The 22,881-nt window shown below is 46.2% G+C and overlaps 1 protein-coding gene across 3 annotated transcripts in view; it reads right to left on the bottom strand.

Annotated features, from left to right (window-relative positions):
- Positions 1-8,635: 8,635 nt before the first annotated feature.
- The window catches only part of SAFB2 (scaffold attachment factor B2), a 34,795-nt gene continuing 20,549 nt past the window's right edge, over positions 8,636-22,881 (bottom strand). For all 3 annotated transcript variants that reach the window (XM_021084025.2, XM_085013160.1, XM_021084026.2), the window contains 10 exons: positions 20,836-20,966; positions 19,520-19,611; positions 17,091-17,227; positions 15,228-15,518; positions 14,081-14,221; positions 12,888-12,930; positions 11,800-11,930; positions 9,516-9,628; positions 9,290-9,356; positions 8,636-9,029 (listed from right to left, as the gene is read on the bottom strand). In XM_021084025.2, the coding sequence (XP_020939684.1) occupies positions 8,873-9,029; positions 9,290-9,356; positions 9,516-9,628; positions 11,800-11,930; positions 12,888-12,930; positions 14,081-14,221; positions 15,228-15,518; positions 17,091-17,227; positions 19,520-19,611; positions 20,836-20,966 (1,303 nt within the window). In that variant the 3' untranslated portion in view covers positions 8,636-8,872. The remainder of the gene's footprint in view (positions 9,030-9,289; positions 9,357-9,515; positions 9,629-11,799; positions 11,931-12,887; positions 12,931-14,080; positions 14,222-15,227; positions 15,519-17,090; positions 17,228-19,519; positions 19,612-20,835; positions 20,967-22,881) is intronic.

Below are 22,881 nucleotides of genomic sequence, written 5' to 3'. Positions count from 1 at the left end.
CTAATTGGAGCTGCAGCTGCCAGCCACAGCCACAGCTACAGCCAAATAGGATCCGAGACACATCTGCCACCTATGCTGCAGCCTTCGGCTTTGCCAGATCCTTAACCCACTGAGGCCAGGGATCAAACCTGAGACTTATGGTTTTTAGGGCTGCACTCTTGGCATATGAAAGTTCTCAGGCTAGGGGTCAAGTCGAAGCTACAGCTGCCGGCCTGCACCACAGTCACAGCAACCCAGGATCCAAGCCACGTCTGCAGCCTACACCACAGCTCATGGCAATGCCAGATCCTTAACCCACTGAGCAAGGCCAGGGATCGAACAGGCATCCTCATGGATACTAGTCAGCTCGTTACCAGTGAGCCGAAGTGGGAACTTCTTATCTCCAGAACTTTCTCACGTCTCCTTTGAGCCCTGACTCTCCATCCCCCTCCCCAAGTCCCTGGCCCTACCATCTACTTTCTGTCTCTACAGATCTGATTTCTCTAGGGACCTCCTGTGAGTGGAATCATTCAGTATTTGTTCTTGTGTGTCTAGCTTGTTTTACTGAGCATTATGTCACGATCCCATCCATACTGCAGTCTGCCATGTGTGTCAACATTCCCTTCCTTTCAAAGGCTGACTAATATTCCACTGTATGGTTGGACCACAATCTGTTCATCCATACCAATACTCCTCCATTAGGATGGCTATTATTATTATCATTATTATTATTATTTTGCTTTTTAGGGCTGCACCCATGGCATATGGAGGTTCCCAGGTTAGGGGTCAAATTGGACCTACAGCTATAGGATGGCTATTAATAAAAAAAGAAACATCAGGCTCCCTGGTTGCTCAGCAAGTTAAGGGTCTGGCACTGTCACTGCTGTGGCGCAGGTTCAATCTCTGGCCTGGGAATTTCCTCATGCCTTGGGTGCAGCCAAAAATGAACAAACAACCCAGAAAACAAGTGCTGGTGAAGATGTGGAGATGCTTGGAACCCTTGTGCACGGCTCCTGGGAATATAAAAAAGGGGATGCCCCTGTGGAAAACAGTCTGGCGGGTTCCTCAAAAGTTAAATATAGGCTCACCATATGACACAAGAATTTTGCTCCTAGGTATATACACCCAGAAAAGGAGAAAATAGGTCTGCAAAGACAAATATTCACACTTGACTTTATAGAAGCATTCTTCACAGGAGCCAAAAAGTAGAAACAACCCAAGTGTCCATTAGCAGATTTTTTTTTTTTAAATGGCTGCACTTGCACATATGGAAGTTGGCCAGGGATGGAATCCAAGCCACAGCTGCAACCTATGTCAGATCCTTCAATCCACTGCACTGGGCCTGGGATAGAACCCTTGCCTCCTCAGGGACCCAAGCTGCTGCAGTCGGATTCTTAACCCACTATGCCATGGCGGGAACTCCCAGCAGATTCCTCTTCAAACAAAGATTTTTCCCACCTCCTTTTTCTCTCTTGAAATAAAAACCAGAGCTAGTATAAACTAACAACACATGTTTTTTTTTTTAAAAAAACCTCAACAACACAATCATTTGATGCGCTATCAGATATAAAGATAAGAAATAAGTCTTCAATAAGTGGTGCTGGGAAAACTGGACAGCTACATGTAAAGGAATGAAATTAGAACACTCCCTAACACCACACACAAAAATAAACTCAAAAACAGATTAAACACCTAAATATAAGACTGGCTACTATAAAATTCTTAGAGGAAAACTTAGACTGAAAACTCTGACAAAAATTGTAGGAATATCTTCTCAGATCCACCTCCCAAAGTAATGAAAATAAAAGCAAAAATAAACAAATGGGACCTAATTAAACTTAAAAGTTTTTGCACAGCAAAGGAAACCATAAACAAAATTAAAGACAACACACAGAATGGGAGAAAATATTTGCAAATGATGTGACTGACAAGGGATTAATCTCCAAAATATACAAACAACTCATACAGCTCAATATAAAAAAAAAACAACCCAATCAAAAAATGGGCAAAAGATCTGAATAGACATTTCTCCAAAGAAGATAAACAGATGGCCAAAAAACACATGAAAAGATGCTCAACATCGCTAATTATTAGTGAAATGTAAACCATAACTACTACAAGGCACCATCTTAAACCAGTCAGAATGGCCATCTTAAAGTTGTCTACAAAAAATAAATGCTGGAGAGGGTGCAAAGAAAAGGGAACCCTCCTACACTGTAGGTGGGAATGTAAATTGCTACAATCACTACGGAAAACAGTTTGGAAGTTCCTCAAAAAACTAAAAATAGGAGTTCTTGTTGTAGCACAGCAGACACAAACCTAACTAGTATCTGTGAGGTTTTGGGTTCGATCCCTGGCCCCGCTCAGTGGGTCGGAGATCTGGCATTGCTTTGACTGTACTGTAGGTCACGGACATGACTCAGATCCAGTGTTGCTGTGGCTATGGTGTAGTTTGGCAGCTGTAGCTCTGATTTGACCCCTAACCTGGGAACTTCCATATGACTCGGGTGCAGCCCTAAAAAAAAATAAAAAACAAACAAAAAAACCTAAAAAGAGAACTACTATATAATCTAGCAATCCCACTCCTGAGCATCCATCTGGAGAAAACCATAAGATGTGGTACATGTATATAATGGAATATTACTTAGTCATAAAAAAGAATGAAATAATGCCATTGGCAGCAACATGGATGGACCATACTAAATGAAGTTAGTCAGATAGTGAATGACAAAATTCATATGATGTCACTTATATGTGGAATTTTAAGAAAAGGATACAATGAACCTATTGTCAGAACAGAAACACTCAGACTTTGAAAACAAACTTACAGTTACCAAAGGGGACAAGTGGGAAGGGTGGGATAGGCTGGGAGTTTGAGACTGGCATATGCAAGCTGAGGTATATGGAATGATTGGCCAACAGGACCCGTGGTATAGCACAGAGAACTCTACCCAGTATTCTGTGATAATCTACATGGGAAAGGAATCTAAGAGAATGGATGTGAGTACATGTATGACTGAATCACTTTGCTCTACAGCAGAAATTATTACAACTCTGTAAATCAGCTATACTTTTTTTTCCCCTTTTTTGGCCACCCCGAGGCATACAGAGCTCCTGAGGCAGGTATCAGATTCCAGCCATATCTTCTCCCTAAGCAACAGCTGCAGTAACCCTGGATCCTTAACCCACTGCAACGAGCCAGGGATCAAACCTGCATCCCAGTGCTCCCAAGATGCCACCGATTCCATTGTGCCACAGTGGGAACTCCTAAATCAACTATAATAAAACTTTTTAAAATGAAAAAGAAAAGATTAAAGGGAGTTCCCTGGTGGTCTAGTGGTTAGGTTTGGCATTTTCATTGCTGTGGCCCAGGTTCCAGCCCTGGATGAGCAACAGATTCCACATCAAGCTGTGGCACCCCACAGCTAAATGATTAAAAATATTTTCAAAAAGAAAGAGAAAATAATGTCTGATAAATACTGACTAATTCAGCCTGTAAGTGCTCAGACACAGGCCCCGGTTATACCACGCACACAATGAAGTGCTCAGACATGTGGGCCTCTTCAGACTAATCTCAGACAGAAACAGCAGGGGAGGTATTTTTAGACCCCAAAGGTCTGTACATAGAAATGGTGAACTCTTGGTAAGGTTATGGACTTAACAACAAGCCATTTTCCCTCAATTTACCCAGAAGTTGTATTCCTGAAAAATCTCTTAAGTATGAAAACTCTGAGCTGCGTTCACAGCACCCCATCTCCCCACCCTGCCCTGCCACAACTCACATGTTTAAGTCCTGGCCCTCAGGACCTCAGGATGTGACTGGACTTGGAGGCCTATACAGAGGTAATCTTTTTTTTTTTTTTTGGCCATGCTCACACCATGTGGAAGTTCCCAGGTCAGGCGCTGAACCTGTGCCACAGGAGTGATCCCAGCCAATGCAGTGACAACATCAGATCCTTAACTTACTTTGCTACAAGGGAATTCTAATAAAATTATAGAAATTATTTTTATTTTCATTTATTTTTATTTTTTTAAGCTGCATCCACAGAATGCAAAACTTCCCAGGCCAGGGATGGAACCCGTAGCAGAGCTGCAACTCGAGCCTCAGCAGTGACAATGCCAGATCCTTAACCAAATGAGCCACCAGGGAATTGTACAGAGGTAATTTTTTTTTTTTTTTTTTTTTTTTTTTTGCTTTTTAGGGTCACACCTGTAGCATATGGAAGTTCCTAGGCTAAGGGTTGAATTGGAGCTGCAGCTGCCAGCCTACAACACAGCTACAGCAATGCGGGATCTGAGCCGTGTCTATGATGTGCACCACAGTTTACAGCAAAGCCAGATCCTTAACCCACTGAGCAAGGCCAGGGATCAAACCCACAACCTCAGGGATACTAGTTGGGCTCATTACTGCTAAGCCAAAACGGGAACTCCCGGAAGTAAAATTAAAAGAGGGTCATTAGGATGGGCCCTGGTCCGGTATGACTGTACATATAAAAAGGGGAAATTTGGATGCAGACATACAGTGGGAGAGGCTTGTGAAGAAGGCAGAAATGAGGTGATGCAATTACATGTCAGGGATGCTTGGGACTGTCGGCGACCACAGGAAGCTGGAAGAGGGCCTGGAACAGACACCCCCCCATGGCCTCAGAAAGAACCCTGTTGACACCTTAATTTTGGACTCCTGGCCTCAAGGACTAGGATAGGATCCATTTGTATTGTTTTACACCCCCCTAATCTTTTTTTTTTTTTTAGGGCCACATTTGTGGCCTATGGAAGTTCCAAGGCTAGGGGTTCAATTGGAGCTGCAGCTGCTGGCCTATGCCACAACCACAACTCAGGGATCCTGGGTCAGATCTGATTGCAGCTCTTGGAGGATCTCCTGGGAAAACAGGGGATGATAGTGGCTCATTGTGGGGGAAGGACATTGGAGGCAAAGGTCTCAGGAATAATCATCAGGGTGAACTCCTCTAGAGGTGACCATTTTGGAAAAATCTGGCCCCACCCAACAGGGCTGAGAAGCCCCATGCCAAACAAACTGGTTTCAGAACACAGCTCCACCCATCAGTAAAGAGGCTGCCTAAAGACCCGCCCCCCAGGCATATAGCCACCTCTAATCACATCCAGAGACAAAGCCCCACCCACCAGAGGGATGAGAATCAGCTCCACCCATCAGTGGGTGGGCACCAGCCACTCCTATCAGGAAGCCTGCAGCAAGCCCCTGCACCAATTTCAGCCACAAGGGGGCAGACATCAGAAGCCAAGGGAAGCTACAACCCTATTGTCTGCAAAAAGGAGACCATGCCAAAAATCTATACAAAATGAAAAGGCAGACAAATATGACTCAGATAAGGGAATAAGACAAAATCCCAGAAGAACAGGTAAGTGATCTGGAGATTACAAACCTCCAGGAAAAATACTTTAGACTAATGATAGTACAGATGATTCAAGATCTTGGAAATAAACTGGAGGCAAAGATTGATAAATTACAAGAAACAGTGAGCAAAGAAATAGAAGATTAAGGGTTAGGCAAGCATAGAGGCAAAATACTTGAAATAAAAAATTCACTAGAAACAACCAACAGCAGAATACAGGAGGCAGAAAAACGAATAAGTGAGGTGGAAGACAGACTAGTGGAAATCACTCATGCGGAACAGAAAAGAGAAAAAAGACTGAAAAGAAATGAAGACAGTCTAAGAGAACTCTGGGACAACATTAAACCCAACATCAGAATTATAGGGGTGCAGAAGGAGAGGAGAGAGAGAGGGCCAGAGCAGATATTTGAAGAGATAATAGCTGAAAACTTCCCTAACATGGTAAAGGAATCACTCATTCAAATCCAGGAAGCACAATGAGTACCATATAAAATAAACCCAAGGAGGAACACCCTGAGACACTTATTAATCAAACTGACCAAAATTAAAGACAAAGAGAAAATACTGAAAGCAGCTGGGGAAAGCAACAAATAACATACAAGGGAACCCCAATAAGGTTATCAGCAGATTTTTCAGCAGAAATTCTGCAGGCCAGAAGGGAGTAGCACAATACACTTAAAATGATGAAAAAAAAAAAAAAAAAAACTCCAAACAAGATTACCCAACAAGGCTCTCATTCTGATTTGAAAGAGAAATCAAAAGCTTTAAAGACAAGCAAAAGCTAATTCAGCACCACTAAACCAGCTTTACAACAAATACTAAAAGAACTTCTCTAGGTAGAAAAGAAAAGGCCATAATTAGAAACAAAAATATTACAAATGACAAGGCTCACTGGTAAAGGCATACACATAATAAAGGTAGGAAATCATCCACACACAAATATGTCACCAAAACCAGAAATCGTGAGGAGGGTACAAATGCAGGATACTTGAGATTCACTTGCAATTAAGAGACCACAACTGAAAACAATCTTGTATATACATAGACTCCTGTATCAAAACTTCATGGTAACCACAAACCAAAAATCTACAATAGATATACAAGCAAATAAGCAAAAACAATCCAAACACAACACCAGTCATCAAACCACAAGAGAACAAGAAGGGAAGAAAAAAGACCAACAAAAACAAATCCAAAACAGTTAATTAAATGGCAATAAGAACACACATATGGAAAATTACCTTAAATGTAAATGGACTAAACACCCCAACCAAAAGACAAAGACAGACTGAATGGATATAGAAACAAGACCCATATATTTTGCTGTCTTCAAGAGACCCACTTCAGTTCTAGGGATGTGTACAAACTGAAATTGGGAGGATGGGAAAAAATACTCCATGCAAAGGGAAATCAAAGAAAGCTAGAGTAGCAATATTCATAAACGACAAAACAGACCTTAAAGAATAAGAGACAAAGAAGGACATTACATAATGATCAAATGATCAATCCAAGAAGATGTAACAATTGTAAATATATATGCACCCACCATAGGATCACATCAATATATAAGGTAACTGCTAACAACCTTAAAAGGAGAAACCAACAGTAACACGATAATAGCAGGGGACTTCAATAACACCCCACTTGCAGCAATGGACAGATTTTTCACACAGAAAATCATCCAGGCCTTAAATGATGCATCAGACCAGATGGACTTAGATATTTATAGAACATTCCATCCAAAAGCAGCAGAATACACATTCTTCTCAAGTGCACACAGAACATTTCCTAGGATAGATCACATTCTGGGCCACAAATCAAGGCTTGGCAAATTTAAGAAAACTGAAATCATATTAAGCATTTTTTCTGACCATAACTATAGACTAACATGCAGAGTGGTTAGATGAGGCAGAAGAAAACATGCCACACTTGCCCCAAGTGCACCATGGAGACTGTGTCCCATCAATTTGTCATTGGAAAATGACTCTAAAAGCCCCTGTGGGGAGGGAAGCACACAATGTGTTTATTTGGGCAGTTCAGACAGGACGGGGGCCAGCATCAGCATGCCTTTCATGCTCTGGCTTCCATGGCACGCTGAGTTGGATTTTCAGATTGCTCTTTTAAAACTAAACACCCCATCAGGAACACAGGGGACTCCAGGAGAATTGGCAATTGTTCTAGGGCCTGTGGGGTGGCTGTCCTAGTTACGGAGAAAGAGGAGGTTCCCAGCAGGCGGCACATGGGTTAACTCTCACCTTGCCAGACCAAGGCTGGAACTTGTGGGAAGTGAGACTTCTCTGTGACCCAGGCCCTCCACAGGCCCCCAGGTCACCCCTCATGAGTAGGGATGGGCCCTTTCCCTGCCCCAACATGCCTGTGGTCACCCCGTCCCTGTCAACATCAGCTCTGCTGGGGCAGCAAGTATCCCCCTGGCTGAAAAGACACTTCACTGTGGAGCCACACCAGAAAGGCCTGGCTCAAAGGACTGGCATGAGGCACTGCTGGCCAGACAGGGACCTTGTCTGATAGTTTTTTGCTTGTCTGCTTTGCTTCTCAGGGCCACACATGGGTCATATGAAAGTTCCCAGGCTAGGGGCCAAATTGGGAGCTGCAGCTGCAGCTGCCAGCCTACGCCACAGACAGCAACGCAGGACTCGAATCACATCTGTGACCTTCACCACAGCTCATGGCAACACCAGCTCCCTAACCCCCACTGAGTGAGGCCAGGGATCAAATCCACATTCTCATGAATACTAGTTGGGTTTGTAACCTGCTGAACCACAATGGGAATGCTCTTGTCTGGTGGTTTTTAATGAAGAAAATTGCTACTGCTAGAAATCACAAATGACATTTCACCTAAGAATTCACATTTCCAGAAAAATGGGTGGATCAGGCACCACTGGGCTCATGCCAAGCAGGGGGCTCCCCATCCCCTCTTCTGCCAGACCCCCAAACTGCATACCACTGCCGGCCACTCACTCCAAGGACCTGGAACAAAAGGTGAAGTGACTGGTCCAAGGGCCCCAAAACAAATATCCTCCCCTCAGTGAAGAATTCCTAATTCCTATCCCAGCTCTGCCATCCATGTGCTCTCTGACTTTGGGTGAGTATCTGACCCCTGTACCCATTTCCTCATCTATTCAATGGGGAGGCAGACACCCCGCCTCACTGAACAGCTCTGAGAATTCCCTAATGTGAGTTTGCCTCTGCTACTCAAATGTACCGAGGTGATACTGAGGGTAAACACCGCGCTCTCCTCTGTAATCACTGAGACACACACCAAGTGCGAACCATAAACTTTTATTAATGGAAAATGGAATGCCTCGTTAACAGAAACCTTGTCTTAAAAATGGCAGAACACATTTATTTTTTTAAAAAAAAGTGAATTCACATTGTATTGAGCTACAACATGGTGGCAGGATTTGCTTTTGTTTCTTAAAATATCCCACAAGTTCAAGGTAACCCTAAGAGATTCAACAGTCCATCTGTCCAACAGCCAGGACACGCAGAGTGGGGTGGGTCTAGTAGCGGCGGGTGAAATGAGGGTATGGGTGAGGGTGAGGGTGGGGGTGCGGGACTCTGCTGCCCCGGTCCTGGCCGGCCAGTCCTCCACCGTCTAGGCCTCCGGCAGGCACCATGTGACCCTGGGAATGCCCGCTGTGTGCAAAGCCGCCTCGCCTAGGAACAAAGGCACATGTTGGTCCCGGAAGCATCTCGCATTCTGTGTCGCCGTGCAGCAAACGGCAGCTCTAAAGCCTTTAGAGCCCTTTGACTTTTTCCAGATGAGAAAAATCATAATCACAGGTTGCATCTCGGGGAAGAATGTTATTTGCATAAGTCGCCAAGAGCTACTTTGGGGGTTTTTAAAACATTCGACCCAGGAGGCTGATAAAACACGCAGAAAGAGAGGAAGTGAAGAGCAAGACAAAGCTTCTTACCCCGACATTCCGCCCCGATTTGCCATGTGCCCCGGGCCCGAGGGCCCAGAAAGACCCCTCTCACCACCTGGAAGAGAAGAGTTTTGCCAACACTCCCTTCTCGGAAGCTCTGGAAAAGCGGGGGGGGGGGGGGGGGGCAGCACGGCACTGGTCTCTGGAGAGCTCTGGGACTGTGGCCGCCCCCACCCTGGAGCCCCTTCCCGACCCACAAGCAGTCAGCCCATACCTTGCCACCGCAAGTGCTCCCGGCCCGCCGTGCCTGCGTCCACTGTGCCTGGCCAGGTGCGCTCCTGATGCTCTTCGAGCCTTGGATTATGTTCCACCCAGTCACGTCCACCCCTTTGCCAAAACAAAAAGCAGATACACAACTGTCCCACTGGGCGGCTAAGGTGAGGTGCAGCGTGGATGATGTGCCCTACTGCCAAGGGTTTCTTAGAGAAGTGGGCAAAGAATGGAAACAGACGCTTCCCCAAAGGATACACGTGGCCAGGAAGCACATGAGAACATATTCAGCACAGCTGACATCACAACCACACAAGTGAGACGTGAGGTACCACCTCTTCCCCACTAGGATGGCTGTTATCAAAAAGACAGACAATGCCAAGTGTTGGTGAAAATGTGGAGAAACACAGATGGGAACATAAAATGCTGCAGCCTCCTTGGAAAACAGTGCAATGGATCCTTAAAAGGTTAAACAAAGACGATGTGACCCAGCAATTCCACGCCTAGATGTCTGAAAGAACGCTAAACACGGGTTTATACAAAAACTTGGTCACTGGAATTCCTGTTGTAGCACAGCAGGTTACAAATCCGGCTAGTATTCATGAGGATGCAGGTTTGATCCCTGGTCTCTCTCAGTGGGTTAAGGATCTGGTGTTGCCTTTAGCTGTGGTGTAGGTCAAAGATGCAGCTTGGATCTGGCCATTGCTGTGGCTGTGGTGCAGGCGGTGGCAGCTACAGCTCTGATTTAAGCCCTAGCCAAGGAACCTCCACATGCCGTGGGTGCAGCCCTAAAAAGACAAAAAAAAAAAAAAAAAAAAAAAAAACCAATCAAAACAAAACCTAACAAACTTGGACACTAATGTTCTCAGCAGCATAATTCTCTAACAGTCCAAGAGTGGCAACCACCAAAGTGTCCATCCACACACTGGAATATTTATCGGCCATGAAAAGGAATGAAGCACTAACACTTGCTAAAAACACAGATGGGCCTTGAGATCATGATGTTCAGTTAGAGAAGCAGACACAGAAGGCTTCCTTCTGTGTGAGATTTCACTTCTGTGATAAACTCAGAACCAGCAAGTTCAGAGACAGAAAGCAAGTTAGTGGTTGCCAAGAGACTGGGGAGTGACTGCTAATGAGGTTTTCTTTTGGTGGTGATGAAAATGCTCTGAAATTGTGGTGATGGGTGCATTAACTGAATATACTGAAAGTCAACTGTACACTTTACATGAGTAAAATGCGCAGTGTGTGCAGAGCGGTTTCTTTGGGCTACCTGAGATGCTGTCTCCGGGCTTCAGTCCTAATTTTGCTCCAAATAAAAATTAACTCTCAAAACAAACAAACAAGTGCAGCATGTGAATGAGAGCTCAAAGGAGCTCTTTTAAAAAATTTCAGGAGTTCCCGTCATGGCTCAGATCCCTGGCCTTGCTCAGTGGGTTAAGGATCCGGCGTTGCTGTGGTACTGGCCAGCGGCTACAGCTCCCATTGGACCCCTAGCCTGGGAACCTCCATACACCTTGGGTGCGGCCCTAAAAAGCAAAAAAATAAAAAAATAAAGTTTCAGAAAGAAATGCTCTGAGATGAAAATCCAAACACAGTTCCAACATGCTGGTACCAACAGCCCCTGAAGACTGTCCAGGAAAGCTTCCCAGACTTAGGCAGAGTGTGGAAGGATGAGTGCACTGGCCACCAGCTGACCACCACTCCAAGGCCCAGGACCAGGAACCCAGCAGACAGATGCCCAACACCTCTCTGCATGGGTGAGTGCGCCCCCAGACATGTGTAGCATTGCCATTGGGTGAAAGCCGCCCAGTCACACAGTAACACTGCTCAGTGCTATGTTCTGCCTAAGCAGGTACTCTCCCATTTAAATATAAGGCAAAGCGGATTAAACGAGCTTAAAGGACCGAATTTTAAGTAGACTTCTAAGGATCAGACCAGCACCCCAGTTTTAGAGTAACACCTGAAAACCCACCTGGAGATGTAATAGAAACTTCTGGTATCCCTAATGGCAGCCTTACTTATGTCTGAAGACAACTTCAAGGGGTGGAGTAAAGTTTCCCTACTACTGACAGGAACAAGTCTTAGATGGCTTCAGGGCTGTCTCCTTCAGCAGGCAAGGCTCATGAGGGGACATTCATACCTAGGGGTGAACCTGGACACATCAAGTCAGGCAGAGCAAGTTTGGGCAAGGTGGCAGGTGCACATGACCAGTTCACTTTTAGATTAGCCAACCTCTGACCAGGTGCAACAGAGATGCTTGGCCCCGCTGTGGCCTGCCTGCTAACCTGGGTGGAGGCGGGGGCCCCCGGCCCTCACTTATCCTCTTGTCAGAGCCGTAGCCCCCCCAGCCGTCTCGGGAGTCCCGGCCATGGCGCTCTGGTGGTCCTCCGTGGCCGTGGCGGTCGTCTGAATAGTGCTAGAAGACACAAGAGGGACAGGGCAACTCCAGCCACACCACTACTGGACAGGCCTGAAGCAGGCTCACCTTCTACATCTTACCGACCTGCAGACCCTGTCTCAGTGGTCAGTGGTATGGCTCTGCACCCTCAGCCACCCTAGAGACCTGCCCAGGTCCCTTTTGACACTTCCTAATCTCCTCCTCACTTAAAACCCCAAGCCCCCACTAGAGCGCCACAAAAAGGGCCAGTGAAGGGCTCCTCTTGCTCTGTGAGCATGGAGAGCCCCCCTCTTTGGGGTCCACTGAGAAGAGTTACTTAGACCTTAAAGAATCAGACATGTGCTCCTTGCTGGTGACAGGTGGGCTTTTCCCACACCACCAGGATGGGCCAGTGCTCTCATATCCCTCTGTTCATAGTAACATGGAGGTGGCATGGGCCTCTTACAATGACACCCAGAGGCAAGTACCACAGGTGGGAGTGGTTCAGAACCCCTGGCCAGTGACACTATAACATTCTCTCAAAACACACACCCCTATTTTTAAAAAGCCACAACTGTGATACGGCCCCCCACCTTTCTTGTGGCGGTCTCCCACATCCTCTGATACCCTAGGCACCCCTCACAGGGTACCTGCAGACCACAGGAGACAAAGGGACCCACACCAGTACCTGAAACAAAGGAACACCCTGAAACATGAGCTAAATGACCCCTTAACATGCTGCCGCTAAGCCCCCATTTGGGGGATCCGGCAGTGCCTAGACTTGAAGGCACTCTAAACAAGTAGGTATCCAGGTATCTCTTTATTCAGTTTCTCCTGAATAAAATGAAGAACATGCCCTTTGTAGACTCACTAAACAGGGAACAATTAATTCTGTGAATACGTACTCATTAGCCAGAACTGCCATGGCCATGCTCCCACCCAGCCCACAAAAGCAGGCACCCCCCACCCCCGTCTTGGTGTCTGGCTTTTACTCACCTGCCCATCTCGCTCTCCCATCACTGACCTTGAACCTTCCCTCCTGCAAAAGGGAAATATCTCATTCCAATGGCAGCTGATGGCTCCATACAACATTGCTATAAGGCCACACAAAAAGAGTTCCACAATTGGGGTACTTATCCTCTTTTACCACATAAAAACTGTAATTTGCTGGCCTGAAAAAAAATGCTGGCTCACATCTAAAGGCTTTTTCCTGGGGCTGGGAATGAAGTCGGATCCTAAGAAGGTGGGAATGAAGGTTTTGCTAAACCAAAATCCCTCGGAGGGGTCTCAGAAGTAGAGATCCACACCATGAAGCCAAGGCCTAACTTACCTATGGCCTGGTGACAAATGGGATAATTAAGAAAGCCTTGGAGGATCCCTAACCTCTGGTTTGACCCAACATGCATGACTCATATCACATCTCAAACCAATTCCAGCTATAATTAACTAAACAAGGGCTTCTCGGCCATCTTTCCCTTTTTCTCCCTTCCCTTATGGTGGAGCTAATGAGCAATGAAATGGCTCAAGGATATGCAGCCCAGGGGAGCCCGAAGAGAAACCTAAAGGGAGAATTCTTAAACTGGAAAATCGAGGGCTGCCTTTCTAATAAAGAAGATATAGTCCTCATTACAAAAAGTACTACCAAAACCCAACCCAGACCTCTGAAACACAAAGAAGGCCTAACAGGACCTATGCTATGTTCCACAGTCAGCTCTCTTCACATGTGCTGGTATGAACCCCTGCTGATGGCTCAGGTGGGTCATACCCTTTCTCTAAATTGCTTCCTCAACTGTATTACCAAGGGGGCCGGGCCATGCCCTCCTCCAAGCCTTGTGCTCCAGAGCAACTCATGCTGGTAGGAGGGGTAGAGAGACGGAGTGCTGTGGAGTGACCCTAGGGAGCAGTGTAACCCAGAGCCTGGGCCATGCCCAAGAGAGGTGAGTGTGGGGGATGCCAAGGCTCTGGTCCTGCCCAGGGCCCATGTGTCGTATCTGTAAGAGGACAGGGCATGAAACGAGCTCTGAGGTGCCTTCCTGCTAGACAAGGCAAAGATGCCACCAATTCCCAATGTCTTGCTTAAGGTCTCTTTTTAAATCCCTTATGTGGTGGTCAGAGACATGCACTAGGAGGCTCAGACAAGAGAACAGATGGAGACTGATTCTTGCTATAAGAGAGAAGCAGGGACTGACCTGTCAGCCACGTGATCCTGGTACTGGCCCCGGTCACGATGATCAAAGTCGTGGAAGCGGTGGTCAGGCCGAGGGAAGTCCGGGCGGTATCTGTCCTCCATGGCCATACGCTTTCCTTCAGGCCAATAGGTGTCATCTCGCCTAGTATTTATTTTAAAGAGGATGCAAATTTCATTGATGAAAGGAAATGAGAGAAAAAAGAAAGGTGGAGGTGGGGAGGAAGCACTCTCTCCAGACCCAGTATCATTTAAAATGTCCTGCAGGGCTAATCTCTAAACATTCAATCATTATCGCTTTGATTTGATAAATTAAAATCCCCCAAACTGCCAAAAGGCATACTGGCATTCTCATCTGACACTCCTGAAAAAAGAACTGCTGTGAGCTAATTGTATCACAAGGCTGTTAATACCTTGATCCCCACATGAACTCAATGCAAGTGAAATGAAATATTTGATTCTTCTGGAACGACATTCAGAGCTGCCACATTTTCACCTTCTCGCCTTCTATGGTAACCTGAACCTCCCTCTGAGTTTTTGCAAAAGCAAAGGAAATTAGATCAGGTGATAGCAAACTACATACAACTCAGGATGGTATCCAATTATCTTCTTCCTGATTTCTACCAGAAAATTAGGCTCATGGGTGGTGGGGTGACAGGTGACCGTCAATTAAGCAGCTCAGAGAAGCTGGAGACCAATAAACCTACTTTCTGAATCAGAAGGCAATCTCCTTTTCCATAGTGCCGACCCTGTGCCTCTCCCTGTGGAGGACAAGTGACCCCACAGAGCGGTGGTGAACGCGCCCCCGCCCCCCCCCCACCAGCGCAAAGCTTGCCTGGTTGTTGCCTACACACTCAAACTGTGTGAGCCACGGTGGGAGTAATGGGACAACTTAAGCAAAAGCATCACAAACCCTTCAGCAAGTGGCAACTACCAAGACTCTGAATAAACTGGCTGGTGAAAAGAAGGCAAGGGCACGGAGGTGTTAGCAACGAGTTCTGCAAAAGCATCCAGGAGCCCAGATTCCCTCTCCAACATCTCCGACTCTCCACGCTAAGGTGGACAGGAGCAAAAGCAGCTGGTCCAACGTTTAGAGGAAGGACCACCTCCCCCCGCTGCAGGCGCAGGCGCGGGGGTGGGATGGGGCTTACCGTACGTCGTCGTAGGGCCTCCGGAGTACTGGCCTCCGCTCTTGCTCATAACGTAGCTGTTCTTGTTGGCGCCGCAGCTCCTCACGCTCGCGGTGGATGCGCTCCTGCTCCTTCCTCCGCTCGCGCTCCACACGCATGCGCTCCCGTTCCAGCCGCTCCCGCTCCATGCGCTCGCGCTCAAGGCGCTGCCGCTGGCACTCGAGCTGGAGCCGCTCCCGTTGCAGCCGCGCCTTCTCCTTCCGCTCGTGGAAGGCCTCCAGGCGCTGCTCCCGCTCCCGCTGCTCCCGCTCTCTGGGGGGACATAGGAAGGCCATCCTGACTGGTGGCATCCAGTGATCCAGGTGTCTTCCTCCCGACGGTGCCTGGAAACTTCCAGCTCCCTGATGTTAAGTGGCTCCCCTCAAGCCCCAGGCAGTGGGCACCAACCCACTCCTGCTAAGCAGCTCTGGATAAGCCAGAAACCCCAACCTCATAAAAGCAAAGCCAAGGTTGAGCTGGGAGGCTGTGTGTGTGTGTGTGTGTGTGTGTGTGTGTGTGTGTGGTGCGGAGGAGACAACAGAACTTCAAGCCTCAGGTTCAGACCAGGAGGACCCGTCTCAAACAAACCAAAATGAAGCAGAAAAGTAAGAAAAACAAAAAAAGTAAGAAAAACAAAAGATAATTGCTACTCAAAAAGCTGGTGGGCACAGAGAAAACCCTGGAGACATGGATGAGGGCAGCTTTCTCTGAGAAGGGACAGTTAGCAATGTACAACGAGCAACCTTTTTTCACCCCTTCCCTCTAAAAAGGCTGTATCTTTTTTATTTTTTGGCTGTGCCTTTGGCATGTAGAAGTTTCCTGGCCAGTGATTCAACCTGCACCATAACGGCGACCCGAGCTGTTGCAGTGAGGACACCAGATCCTTGACCTGTGGTGCCACAGAACTCCAAAAGGCTGTATTTTTAATGAACATGTCATTTTGAAGAGACCCAAGAAGGTATGGGGATAAGATAAAGACAGGCACAAGCGAAGGGGACCAAGGTCTCGCATCCCCGGCCACTGCACATCAAGAGCTAAGCAGGGACTGGACAGCCACTTGTCACGCCCTCCCACAGTGCCTGGAAAGGCTCCAAACCAAATGTAAGCCAGCTGGAAGTAAAAGAGTGACCAAGAAGCCTCCCAAAGTGCTTTTACTTTTGAAAGTTATATGCAGAGGCTGAAGTCACACTATTTTAGAAAAGCAAATGATCCACTTTAGCTCAAGGAAGTTTCCCAAACACTGCAATGTGAAGCTTTTGCTTCACTGAGCAATATTTGAGGGAACAGCAACAAGGGAGCTCTAGATGGCCCCATGTGAATGAAATGGCAGAACATGAAAGTGGAAATGACAGCCCAGTTCCAATAAGCCATCTCCTCAGCAAAGGGGAGTGTGGCACAATGTGGCTGTGGGAACACCGCTGCCTGAAAATGCGAGGAAGCACAGACCTTTCAGGAGTGAAGATAAGAGTTTCTGTGTTGACTCACAGCTCTAAAAGGCCAGCATATCCCTGGGTGCTGTGTTTGATCTAATTTATGTGGAAGGGTTTGCCAGGGAAGATGGAGGCCTTAACCCTAAGGACCTTTCTATCAAAGCCACACGTGGGTATGCCTGCTACCTGGGCCAAGGTACAACTTCAGCCAGAGGAGTTACTGCTGAGCAGAAATGGGCTCTGATGAATGTCACAGGACTACCATGGACCAGTGCGAACCCTCGTCTTTCAGTCTCAGGGAAAACACAGGAGGAGGCCATCGAGTCCACGGCCACACAGGCAACTCGCTTGGGAGAAAGGACGACCATCTGGGGAGGAAACCATGCACCTGCCAGCTTTGCTTGACTCCACTCACCGTCGCCTCTCTGTCTCTCGGATTTCCCGTTCCCGCTGCCTCTGGCGTTCTCGTTCCCTTTGCTCTTTGATTTTATCAAATGACAAGATGTCTCTCTTCTCTTTGCTTTCCGATTTGCGATCCTGACTCTTAGAGCTCTGTGTACCAAAATTGGTTTATTAATGTCAGAAAAGTGATTATGACAAATGCACGATGAAAGTTAACTATGCATGTCTGAACCAGACTAAGACTCTTCAGTCCCACATTGTTTACATGCAGACCCCAGCACAGGCTGCCTCGCTCCACACCTGAGTTACACTGCCAGTCTTGCTTTCAAATGTTCAAGAGGGCATTGATGAAGACAAAAGGTGGAGTGAAATCTCAGCAAAGAGTTTTTCTGGAGTAGCAGAACCAAGCACTCTGCATTATCCAGAGCAAAACGAGGCTCCTCAGAGGCACAGGGCATGTGCACACAATGCCACAGCAGCCCAGCCGTTCAGTGGGGAAGCTGTCAAGCCAGCTGTTGGGATAGCTGGATGATGGGCTGCATTTTCTACTCCTCAACTGTTGGCTCAGGCCTCAGGCAGGTGGCCTCAAAAAAATGACAAGCCAAAGGCACTTTAAAGTAAAATAGCACTCCCAATAAAGCATAAAGCTCTAACAGGCAATTCCATTTCCAGGATAAGGGAGGAAACATTAACAACCCACTCCCATTTCTGAGGTTCTCCAAGGCTAGGACTCCCAAACTGGCCACAAACCAGATTCTCCCAGAAGTTTTAGTACCTTAAAAGTCAGAGCTCTCTGCAGACCCACTGCTTCAGAACCTCCAGGGAAAGGGCCTGGGAGACATTTTTTAAAAGCTCCTAAGCTTATTTTCTTATTTAGCTCACAAAGGGGCAAAAACATCAATAAAAGACAAAGCAATCCATGAAAAAGTTAGGCAAAGGTCATAACCAAGTATTTTACCAATGGAGCTGGGCAAGGGGAGAGAGGGAGACACAAAGAGGACGACCTCATTACAAGGACAGAAAACCCAAACCATCACAATGACCTTCAAGATGGGCAGAGTTCAGAGTCTGATCCCACATACTGCAGGATGGAGTGAGGAAGGACAGACACACCCTATGTTTCAGGGTGTGGATGCGATCTATTGGGGAGGCCAGCATGGCAGTGGAGTTCCTGAACTGGACTCCTAGGTTCACTTACTAGCAGCCTGGCACACATGACACACTCAATGAACGTTTAGTATCCTTATGGTTAAGTACTTAAGGCTAATAAGCACCTTTCTGTTAGACACTCTGATAATATCTATCACAACGAATAATGTGCTGGCAGCTTTGGACCAGCACTGCCAAGAGGCATGCTGCCCCATCCCAGTCTCCAACAGGAGATGTGGAACCAACCAAGTGTCTTGCCACTAGGGACTGGTTAAAATGATGGCAGTGCATCCATAAACTGAATCATATGAGCTTTACAAGGAAAAGCCACATACCACCACCTGGATGGATTTCAAGGACATCATGCTGAGGGAAGAGGCCAATCTCAAGAAGTCCCAGTTCCAAGATTCCATTTATACCCAGGGATGGGTATTATACCCTTACCCATCATTTTCACAGTGATGACAGGCTGGCGATGTAAAACAAGTTAAGAGGTTTCCCTGGGTTGGGGAAGGGCTCTTGGGGTGGGTATGACAATAAAGGGGCACCAAGGAGGATGGCTTTGTGCTGATGGACTAATTTCATATCTGGACTGTGGCGGCAGCCGCACAAATCTACACTGATGATAAAAATGTCCTACCTAGCACCATACACACCCCCATACCACTAACGAAACCAAGTGATGGATTCCCGGAACGTTCATTTTTTCTGCATTCATGAAAAGAGCACTTCTCTCCTTATTGTTTAGTTAGTGCCTTCGGCTGGGATGCAGAGGGTTTTGTTTTCCAGAGTGGAAAAAGCAAAACAGAGAAGCAATTAGCTTGTCCAGCGGTGTGTACCATGTAAGCAATGAAGCACATTCTCTAATAACATGGAGGACAGTTTTAGGGTGAACTCTACTTTTCGTTTTGATTAATTTAATAAAAGACTAGAAAAGCAACTAAAGAAAATAAATAAAGTGTTATTAGATTAACAGAGTAGAATCTGCCTTCTGACTTGAAAAGCCCTGGGTCTTGCCCATTCTACCGGATCTGTGAAGCAGTTCTCCTTCTAGAAGATGGTATAACCTGACAGAATTTGCTGGGAGCTCTTGTGAGAGCAAACAAGGTTGAGTATTGTTTTGAAATAAGTTTTAGAATCTAATTCGTGTCTGTACATATCATTTAAGTAGTTAACAATGTGCCTCTTGAGTACTTCAAAGAACTCTTAACATTGTACTCATAACATAAATCAAAGTGGTTGTTAAACCACCATCAAAAATGGCTGGACTTGAGAGGCAGAAGCAATACTTACTCTCTCTTTTGACCTGCTTGTGGTTTTCACACTAATGACAGGCTCCCCTTTCGATTTATCCATCACGACTGTTCGTTCCATTCCTCTGCTTCCTTCAGGAAAAAACACAGCAATCTATAAAAAACATGCTGACACCCTCACTTCTGATTGCAGGCAGCACCCAGCCTGACACTGCATCGACTGACTGATGCTAAGCTCTGGAGCTTCTGCACCCCATCTTTCTCTTCACTGTGACATAAAGTCAGCACTGCCAAGAGAGCAACATTGGGTTTGAGGCAGATGGTGCCCCCGACAGGCCTTTGCTCATCTGGAATGAAGCGGCATGATTTGCCCACATCTTAGGATGTAGATGTGAGTCAAAGTGCATTCTGCAACTTGGGCACAAACACATCCAACCTGCAGGCTGCTTTCACCCCCACACTAAATCCCAGTGGCTCCAAGGAAAATTAACACCAATCTGTATTCCTCCCACATGTTCTGGAGTGCTTTGCAAAACCTGGGCCCTTGTACTCTGAATCAGACACTGACGCTCTGAGGGCCCCCCCCAGATGGGTGGGCTGCCCTCATTCATCGACTGCAATAAAGGCTTCCAAACCAATCTTCCCCTCAATGACACAATAAGCAGGCTCTAAACACCGAAACAATTACTGATTTAGGGAGATTTACAATATTTGAGGAACATTTTAAAAACACATTCCTCTCGAGACTGCTGGTAAATTACCCCAAGCACTTAAGATGTAACTTGTAATGTGCAGAACTGAATTTCAAGGCTCCAGATGGCTGGGTTTTGTTTCTGTTTTATGGGGGGGGGGTTGGTTTTATTTTTTCCGCAAAATGTTCTGTGGAGCCTCATGCAAATCTGAGGGTGCACAGCACAATAAACTTTTATAAAACGACAACAGAGGTGGCATGCTCCAAGTGCAACTACTTCAATAGGTATAGACATTCTAAGGTTTTAGTTTTCTGTGTTTCAAAAAACTGTATCTGGTTTTAACATAAATGCAGAAAAATTTGATTACACACATGCAGAACTGCATGTCTTAGTTCTTAGTCACAAGAACTAAGACACCTCCCTCTTGCATATCCCACACTCTCTTTTTGTCAGAGATTCAGGAAAATCAACAACCCAGGTCATGGAGCCACCTATAAACATATATCCCAACCAGAAAAGCTTCAGATTTCTTATGTCACAGAGAAACTCCTTTAAGCCATGTCATCACCTGAAGCTCTGTCATTGCCTGAGCACAGCTCAATAAAGTCACCTAGCTTGCTGTGCTCCCTGGCTCCAAGCAACCCACTTGAAAGACTCTCATTACCTGATTTGGTGACTCTGGAGCGATTTGTAGGTCCTGGTTTCAGCTCATCTTCATCTTTTTCTTCCTTTTTAATCTCTTCAGGCTTTTTTTCCTCCTTTTTCTCAATCTTCTCTTCCTTCTTAATTACGGTTCTAAAAGAACATGGTTATCAAACTTGAGTTCCAGAGATTCTAACAGAAGCAGTTTACACTTAGACTTCCACACAAAATAAAACCTATTTGAAAACTGTGGTAGTGATTACTACTCTCTTTCTTTTGTTTCTGGCTGCCCCTGAGGCATGGAGAAGTTCCTAGGTCAGGGATTGAAGCAACCACACCAACCACAGGAGCAACCCTGGCAGCAGCAGTGACAACACCATATCCTTAACCTGCTGCCTCACAAGGGAACTCTAATAATACCCTCTCTGGATAGAGGCCGTATTCCTACTTAAGTTACCTGCAACATCTAGAAACATACCGGATGAAACTGCAGGCTTGGGTTTGCGGTGGCAGGGGGTGGAGGGGTGGTTTCCAAAATGCTAGAGGCACCGGTATGTGAATCAGACCCGAAAGTGTACATGAGAAATACTCCCAACTATGTAGGAAAGCTTGTTTAAAAAATGAACTTTGTTTCATTTTGCATGTGCGCAATATTATTATTATTGTTATTATTATTATGTCTTTTTAGGGCCACATCCACAGCATATGGAGGTTCCATAGGCTAGGGGTCGAATCAGAGCTATAGCTGCTGGCCTACACCATATCAACATGGGATTCAAGCCACGTCTGCAACCTACACCACAGCTCACAGCAACGCCGGATCCTTAACCCACTGAGCACGGCCAGGGATTGAACCTACATCCTCATGGATGCTAATCAGGTTTGTTAACCGTTGAGCCATGACAAGAGCTCTTGTACAATATTATTTTTAAGTTTTGTAAGGAAAAACTTTTTTCCTAATAAAACATTTAATATAAATAAAACAGAATGGAATTAGAAGTTCCTGCTGTGGCCCAGCAGGTTAAGTACTAGATGTTGTCTCTATGAGGATTTGAGTTCAATCCCCAGCCTCATTCAGTGGGTTAAAGATCAGGCATTGCCACAAGCTGCTGTGTGGGTTGCAGATGTGGCTTGGGTCTCTTGTGGCTGTGGCACAGACCCCAGGTGCAGCTGATTCGACCCCTAGCCAGGGAACTTCCATATGCTGCAAGTAATGGCTGTGAAAAAAAAAAAAGGATGGAAGCACAGTACAAGGATGGGTGGTACCCTTTACCCTGACCACCCACACACAGCTGGTAATTTCTACACATTTCAGGGGAGGTAAAATGGCATGTAATATGCCAGCAAATATGGAAACTGTTAGTACCATTTCAGCTGAAGGCAGTTTTAGTCTAACCAGTGACATAAATCATTGTGGCCATTCAAACCTGTCTCCCTTATTTCCTACTACTGCTTAAGGCAATTAAATTCCAAACTTATTAAATGCCCACTGTGTGCCAGAGTCCAGGACTGGAAAGCCATGCTCCTTGGGGTCCACTAATAAGCACCTCCAGCCCCCTCTTTGCACCACCTAAACTTCCAGAGCATGGAGCTGTCATCTTTAAAAATTGTATTTGAGAAGTATTTTAATTAAAGAAAATTGATGGTGTCTATCAGAATTGGTAATTGTAAACATCTGTAGCATACTTTCCTTCTAAAAAAGAAAACACTAATAGACAGAGACATTTCCATGACAACCACCACGTCTTTGCTGTCAAACATTTGGTTCCACTCCTCCTGGCTTTATAGGCATGCTTGTAACCACGATGTCCACATTGATGGGCATTTTATATTTCTTAAGGCTTACATAGTGGGAGGACACTTGTACACTGCTCTGCAAGGCCTTCCATCTCACACTTTGCCAGGTAGGCTGTGTGGACATGGCACAAAGGCTGTGGGTCCTTTCAACTGCTGCACAACAGCCCGATTCCCTTCTGATAGGCTAGAGATTGCGCCAGTACGACACGGCTGCAAATAAAGCCACCAGGAATCATCCACGGTATGCCTCTTCCAACTATTTGGGGGCAGT

This window comes from Sus scrofa, chromosome 2 (assembly GCF_054392235.1).
Source record: "Sus scrofa isolate SSC_HxYL_T2T_F1_AM1 chromosome 2, Sscrofa_HxYL_maternal_Yorkshire_Landrace_v2.0, whole genome shotgun sequence".
NCBI lineage: Eukaryota > Metazoa > Chordata > Mammalia > Artiodactyla > Suidae > Sus > Sus scrofa.
The sequence above is the reverse complement of the archived record's forward strand: the minus strand, read 5'-3'. Positions and strand labels throughout refer to the sequence as shown.